This window comes from Morone saxatilis, unplaced genomic scaffold (genome assembly GCF_004916995.1).
Source record: "Morone saxatilis isolate NCDOM2014 unplaced genomic scaffold, NCSU_SB_2.0 Contig8, whole genome shotgun sequence".
In the NCBI taxonomy this organism is placed as follows: domain Eukaryota; kingdom Metazoa; phylum Chordata; class Actinopteri; family Moronidae; genus Morone; species Morone saxatilis.
In genome coordinates, this window is record NW_023340257.1 from 17,806,845 (window position 1) to 17,814,692 (window position 7,848).

General features: G+C 38.9%; 1 protein-coding gene across 1 annotated transcript in view; it reads left to right on the forward strand.

Moving 5' to 3' along the window:
• Nucleotides 1-7,848, forward strand: part of LOC118341591 (extracellular calcium-sensing receptor-like) — an 18,151-nt gene that overhangs the window by 1,349 nt on the left and 8,954 nt on the right. The window contains exon 4 of the mRNA XM_035679887.1: nt 1,356-1,358. Coding sequence (XP_035535780.1) covers nt 1,356-1,358 — 3 coding nt within the window. The remainder of the gene's footprint in view (nt 1-1,355; nt 1,359-7,848) is intronic.

A 7,848-nucleotide genomic window follows, 5' to 3' on the forward strand; every position in this document is an offset into this window, starting at 1 on the left:
CACTTTTGCACATTATTTAACTGTACATTTTTTATCTTTAATATATATATATATATATATTGTTGTTTTGTTATCTGGAGTTAAATAATTTCTCTCTGGGATTATTAAAGTATTTCTGATTCTGATAAAATGTGAACAGCAGCTAAAGTTTTGGATTAGTATTATTGGATTAGAGTAGTATTAGAGTAGAGATTTGGAAGTATTTATAAAGTATTTTTTGTTCTCAGGTAATATCTTTAGTCAGTAAAATTACTTTTATGATGTAAGACCTTTTATGATTTAAAGTTATATGTGGCACATGTGGAGAAACAAATTTCTGACAAGCAATGGGATGTATTTAGTGTCTACTATTACATAAGCAAGTATAGACATTTTCAACTACTGCCTTTTCATTATAGGCAAAGACACACCTCATATTAGCTACCCTGCAGTACTTTACCTTCAAACCAATGACATGTGTGTTGTACATGGCAGTATTCTAATACTGAAGACTCAACCCCCAACCTATAAGCTTCATGGTCTCCTAATCCAACCAGCCAACGTGCTGTCTACTTATAGGTGACTGGTATTTATATATTTAACACTGTCCTTGTTGCCCTGAACGATGCTGAGAAGGAATGAACAGTAGAGGGGGTGGTAGGGCTCTGCTCTCTGACTACAGCTCAACTCTTGGCCTCTGAGCCTCCCAACATACTTAATGATGCATGAAGCACAGAGGGCCTTATCCAAGCTGAGACATGTATTTGCTTCTAATTGGCCACAGGTAAGGCGTCCAGCACTCATTTGGTTTGGTGTCAGAGCCTGCTGGGTGAGGAAAGGGCTTATGTTTGTGTTGGTAACTGGGTCTCAGGCTAATGCTTGTGTGTGCATAAAGTTGTTGCTGGGTAATGAGATGATATCTCTAGAAAATAAACTCAAGAATGAATAAATAACACATGACTGATCCCCAATGTAATTTTTCATTACTCTAACACTGTTTTGAATGTGTGTTTTTATGCCCTTACCTCGTGGATCTTACTCAAGCAGTCACTAAGTATGTTTTTATATGTAAACTGTACTAAACCAAGGTAAACATGTTGTCCCTTATGACTTATGAGGGCATCTCTGGGCTGACTGGTGACAATATGCATCATAATTTCGAGCTTCAACAAAACTTAACTGATGATGTAGTGGCTGTGGCCTTTCAAGGTTTAAAACTATGACCTTTACAATGGTGTCTGAGACATCAAGTTTGTGTTAAAAAGCCTGACCTTTAATTACAGTATAGCACCCCCATTAAAATTAAATCAGTGGATTTACACACGGACACAGTGTGAATATACATCATCCCCCCTGACTTTAGTTAAAGTTGCAAGGATGTTGTGTTTCATTTCCTCTTACCCATGCTCCAGTGAAGAGATAATGCCTCCTCCTGCTCCCTTGTTCTTTCCTCGCATTAACATGTTCTTCATTTTCATCTCAGTGATGGAGGGCAGCAGGAGTGGTACACCTATGCAGAACAGAGCCAGCTGGGGAGGCATAAGAGCCCCAGAGGCCGACTTCTTTTTCTGACCGTGGAGGAACTTCAGCCGACCCTGGAACTGCATAGTCTAGGGGAGAGAAGAAGAATTTACTGGTTTGAACATGTTCAATGGAATATAGCCAATGCTCATTCACACATAGATTAATATAGAGCAGAATTAGCAGCAGTGTCATTTCATGTCCCTTGAGAGTTAATACTTGTCTTCTTTTGCGCTTTTTATTGTAATTTGATTCCAGGAATCATTAGAAAGTGTCAGCCTTTGCTAAGCTAGCAGCTCTTTGATGCTTAACTTACAATAGCTAAATGCTAACATCACCATGCACACACAGTTATTACATTCACAGTTACAGTTACAGTGCTAACATGCTAAGGTTTAGCAGGTAATTTACCTGTTAAGCAGGTAATTGTAGGTACTTTACCAGGTTCGGCATCTTAGTTTAGCCTGCTAACATGCTAAAATTTAATAACTGGCACAAACACAAAGCAGAGTTGAGATTCATGAGAATTTTATTAGTTGTTTTGATATTTCAGGCTGGACCAAAGTGGTGGAGCGACTGACTGACCTTGACATTCACAAAGCCACGTCGCTACTGTTGCTAGCACGTGTGCTCAATAAAGCTAATTTAATTTCACTCTTAACAAGGAGGGAAGATTCTCTGGCCTTTTTATTTGGTAGCAGAATGTGTATTGTGCATTATATTACAATTTGTGTGTCGCTTCTGCGATGTTGACTGATGAGGAAAGCATCTTAGCAATATTTGCTCACTACTTGGCTACAAGTGCTTCCAGTATATGTCAGAAAATTGCCATCTAGAATTTCTGTTGTGCAACCAAAGCGGGCATGGTGACAATGAACTCCATTGACCCTGAAGAAATGGTCCAAACCCATATTCTTGTTGCTCTGTCATCAGGGCTTCTAGCTTTTCCATTGCTGTTTTCCAAACCACTCTAGTCACAGCCATGAGGGATGAACCAGGCTCCTATTCTGCTGCTATGTCCAGGCACCCAATTACCTCATAATGCCTTGCAATACAACTATAAATAACTGTACACACTACAATTAAAAATGAAGTTTTGCTGTACCAAAGGGGTCATAATACGTTTTATAGGCCTGGGTCTTCTCCCAGAAAGTGGGCAACATTTACTCCATGCTCAATGCAATATTCTGCACTTTTTATTTTTGCGTAAACTAAAGTTACTGTTCAGTTTAGCTGGCAGTTTGGCTCAGACCACTCACCAAGAATCCAGAGGTGCTGTCCAAGAGGCATCGGACTCGGGCAATGAAACATCTGTTGAGAAAGCAGGAGAGCTCAGGAGAAACTCCCCCGGCCTCCGGAGAATGGAACAGGCTACTCACGACAAAGTCCTCACCTGAGATGTAATAGAGAAAGGAGATGGAGGAGAAGAAAAAATATTTAGTTTGAACTGCAATTTGCGTGGAAAATACAGTATATATATTCCAAAATGATACTGGCATTTAGAAAAGTGGATCTACTCTTACAACTGGAGGTACAAAAAGAAATATCAGTTTTCCAAACACACTATTTACTGAATATGGATATACTGTTAACTGATATGTTGTGATTTGAAGGTCTGGTTTGAATGAGCAGGAATTTAGGTGTATCAGCTTTCTTTTTTTTTTACATTTACCTGAGGTTTCTGGCAGTCACTTTACTGATGACATACCGCAGATCTACCTCAAAAATAACCAGCAGAACTTCAAAATCAAAATGGGATTAAAACCTTTAACGATAAAAGTCTGTCATCACCATATCCACATGAACTTTTAACCAAACAGTTTGCTCATGGGAACTGGTTCCTCCCTTCTTAGTCAGCTATACCCACCAGTCCCTGAAGCTAGCTGGTTGTCCTGGTGTGCTGATGTCCCCTGGTGCTGTGGAGGACACATGGCCCAGTGGAGCTGTCGTCTGAACTCCTGACGGTCGTCTATGTGGATGTAGTCAAACACATTCTGGTGCATCACGTCAGTCTGTGGGAAAAATGTTGTGGATTTTATTACGTTTGTTGAGGAGGTTTATTAAAGTTCATCCAAATTATATTTTGAACATAGCAGCACTCAACTATTCACTATGTTAAAATATAGTGGAATAATTGCGTCCTGAGGAGAGAATGACTGAATCTCCCTCTGTGTCTCTTGTAATCCAAGATTCTGTTCTTTGCTTTGGTTGCCGGTCCGGCAGCACGTGTATGTTCGTGCGTGTGTGCATGTTGGTTTTGGGGAAAGCAACTGAAGCGGTATTTTCTTTTCTCATCTAATGTGGTGAACTAAGGATTTATTTTGACCAAAGTAGAGTTGGTGATTGTTGGAAGACTGGAAAGACTAACAAAGACGGTTTTGGTGAGTTTTATTTTGTGTCTGTCGAGTTTGAACAAAGAAAATTCCCTTTGTTTTGGTCTGAGACGCTGGTGCTCTAGTGTGACATCTAGTGGCAGTGAATGTCATTGATGTGTAATTAGCACCAACTACAAAAGGGTACTGAGGTAAAATAAAAAGTGATATAAAACTGAATTTAGTGTGCTGTGTATCTACCTGGATGATTTCCAGTGTCTTCTGGCGATTATACAGCAGAGGTAAAATTTCTTGGTATGCTACACATACTTTGGTGCCTTGTAATTCTCTCAGTAGACCTTGCACAGCAAAACGCCCGTATTCACGGTCCCCTCGCACCAGTCCCACCCAAGTCCAGTTGAAGCGTACCAGCAGCTGAGCAATGGCTTTTACCTGGGTTCAACAGAAAAACATAAAAAGGAAGAAAATTCACTGACATCATTAAAATATGATGTATTTCCTGTACGGTAAATTTCAATTGATTTTGACCAGAAATATGAATACTTCAAATAAAAAGTATATAAGTAAAAATATTTTTGCTACAGCATTGAAAAATTATTAAGCCCTTTTAAATCTGAGGCCAAACTCTCACCTGATAGTCATCATTAGGGATCACTCTGAAGAAGGTCGGATATTTGATTTTATCAGAGAGACATGCACATGTAGAAAAGTAACTGATCTGTGTAAAGAAGAAGAAGCAGAGTAGAGTTACAGTACAAAAAAAACAGTACAATGCAGATTCATTTGGGGTGATAACAGAAGAGAAGAGTCATCATTACCATTGGGATTCTAAATGGCTGCAGAATTCTTGACAACACGATGGACTGAGAAGAACCAGATTCCCCAATTACAGCGAGGAGCGAAGAGGCACCGCTACACATAGGAGAGTCATCCTCACTCAGCCCATTCAGCAACGCCAGAGCAGCCCTCTGGCCGGTCAGTGGATATGAACATGAATCAAAGATTTTGTATCCAAGGGTGTAATTGGGCAATAGCTCTGTACTCTGGTTTATCTCCTCTACTGCCAGCCTCATAGTCTGAGCATAGCGGAAAGCCCTGGGATCAAAACTGTAGCCAAGAAGACACAAATACACACACATTGAACAGCAAGTATGGAGAAAAGGTCAAATTAAATTCAGTTTGGGGCTGCAGTAGTTCAGTACGTTGGGACTTGACCTGAGAACTTGTGGGTGGCTGGTTCAAGTCCAGAAAAGGCCACAGAGTGTTGACTGGTAACTGGAAAGGTGCCAGTTCACCTTTTGGGCACTACACCTGACCAAGGCACCAAATCCCTAACTGCTGGGGGAGCTGGGGGGTGGCGTCATGAGACAGCCCCATCACTATAACGTCTCTCCCCTCAATTGTATATGTGTTCATGTCTGTATTTTGGGCATACATGTGTGTAAACTGTATAATAGAGTGAAAAAATCTCCCCCATGGGAATTCATAAAGTAATTATTCTAAAGCAGATATGATGTTTTGATTTGAAGTTAGTCTAAATTGCATTTCTGCATACACACACACTGAGCTTGGTCCATTCTCATGCTTTTTTTAATATGTTACCAAGATATGTCTTTGGTAATGCTTTATTTTACAGATCTGTAATTACCTTCCAATATGTTATGTTGAAAGACCAATGTAATAGATACATACACTTACAATTGTTTATTCCAATTTGTTGCTTGTGTAACCCTATTCCTATCCAAACATGAAACTTCTTGGAAATAGCTTTCAAATGCATGAGGAATTATAAACCCATATAATACATTATTACCATTTTGACATCAATATTTTACTCAAGCTGCATTTTAGTTCAAGACATCACTGTGTATAAGATTGTTTTCTTACATATAGGCTTAATATGTTATAAGTATGTATTCTAAAATCGGACCTGGTACATATAAATTATGCTGTGTAAATTTGTTCTACAAAATTAGATGTGTTTAGCTGGAAACAATTAAATCCTCTAGGATTTCCAACACACATGTATGAAACTCACCCATTGCACCTCACTGGCGGTGGTCTGTAGGTGCACTGGAGGTCTGGCATCTCCTGGTTATAGTGAATGGGGAAGATCCCCCCAATAACATAGTCACCCTTGGCCACAAAGGCTGGCTGAAAGCTGTTTTGAAGTGTGCATACTTTGGCTGCAGATGGAGTTGGAGAGCTAAAGCTAGAAATTGGATTATGCGTTATAGTGAGGACAGAGACAGAGTAAAGTAATGGAAATAAGACAAGTAGAGTCATATTGTTAGACATCCCCAAAAAGAGAAAGAGAGAGAGAGAGAGAGGGCAAGGAATTAGGCATATTATATACAGTATGTGACCTTCTCATTCTTGCGTCATCAAGACATTGAGATATTGGAGCTCAGCAGCCCCGCCTAACTGGGCAAATGCGGACTGAATGATGAATAGTAAATAATGTAAGATAACAATGCGAGCACACTTTATTTTACGAGCCAGCCGTAAATCGGTAATCATATATGTGTGTGACAAATGTTTGTGTACATGCATGTCATACACCTCATCAGACTACATCCAGAAAAAAGGTCAAACTTAAAAAAGCCTTAATCAATAACACTCTGAATTAAATTGATTCTGTTGAATGTTGCCTAAAAAAATAATCAAATAAATTATGTGAATTTTTGGAGGCAAACCATCTTATGCTACAGTGTTTCAGTGGGTACCCTCATTACATCATAAGCCCACAGAAGTCAAAGCAACGTGCACCCAGTGGTTGAACCGGAGGACAACAAGCATGTACGATCTCCACGGGGAACATTCAGGCTACGTGGGGTGTGTGAGGTGATGATGACCTTTAAGAAAGTGAAACTAAAGGCCAAATAAATGTATTGACCTCTGGTCTCAGTGTTTTTTCTCACTAATATAAAGGCTATAACCGGTATTTATACATTCATCTAATTACAGCCTGTCATGTCTATGTAAGTTATCATATCCCAAGTGTGTGTTAATAGTAAATTATAGGTTAGTTGGTTGATTAGAGTGACAGGTGTGGTAACAGATGAGGTGACAGGTGGTCTGGTATCACACAGGAGAACGTTTAGTTTGTTCAGTATGGACGGCAGTTGTTTTCACTAATGATCTTACTTGTGTGTGTGTAAAAAACAGCAACACAGTTACATATGCTGATGTTAAAGAAGTTATAACCATTTAGCTCTTCATAAACAATGTGGAGTGGTATGATGAGATTACACAGCAAACCACATGTGCCATAACCCTTTCCTTCAATGTTTTCTTGCTGTTACCAAGTTATATTACTTCTGATAATGCACTGTAAACATTTGTTTTTCACAATTGTGGATGTCCAAAGTAACCAAGGGGTGCTACTGTAAAGCCTTACACATATGCAGAGAATCAATATTCAGTCTATTTAGATTTCAAGTTTGGTACACTGTAGTAATGATATGTCCTTGCAAAATCCTTCCTTATGTTGCTCCTCTTGCACATCATCTTTACTAGCACACTGATGACTGACTGGATACTACAAATGTTATTAACTGCCTTGCTAATGGACACTTTGATATCAGTTGTTGACAGAAGGGAGAATTTTTTGTGTTTGCTATCTTGTTCACATTAACAATATTAATTACTCTGTCCTACACTAAAGTTACCTCACTGAAATATTGCAATTTAAAATAATTTGGTTGAATGTCCATTGACCAACATGCATAAATGCAGTATATTTAATTTATTCAACACATCACAACATGTAAAAGGTGATGAATTACAATTTCTACATTCTACAGTATCAAACTATGCAGTAAAGTTTATCTGATGTCACACTTTCTTTTGAAGAAGACTTTTGAATTACAGATTATAGAGTTCTTGATGGTATTTTTCCCATCAAATGTTTTTTTGAGTTTTGCTCTGGCCGGAAGATAATAATATAGCATTTTGGAAAAAAAATGCAGACCAGCAAACCAAAACTGGAGGCCAGAATAGCAAATATCTCCAC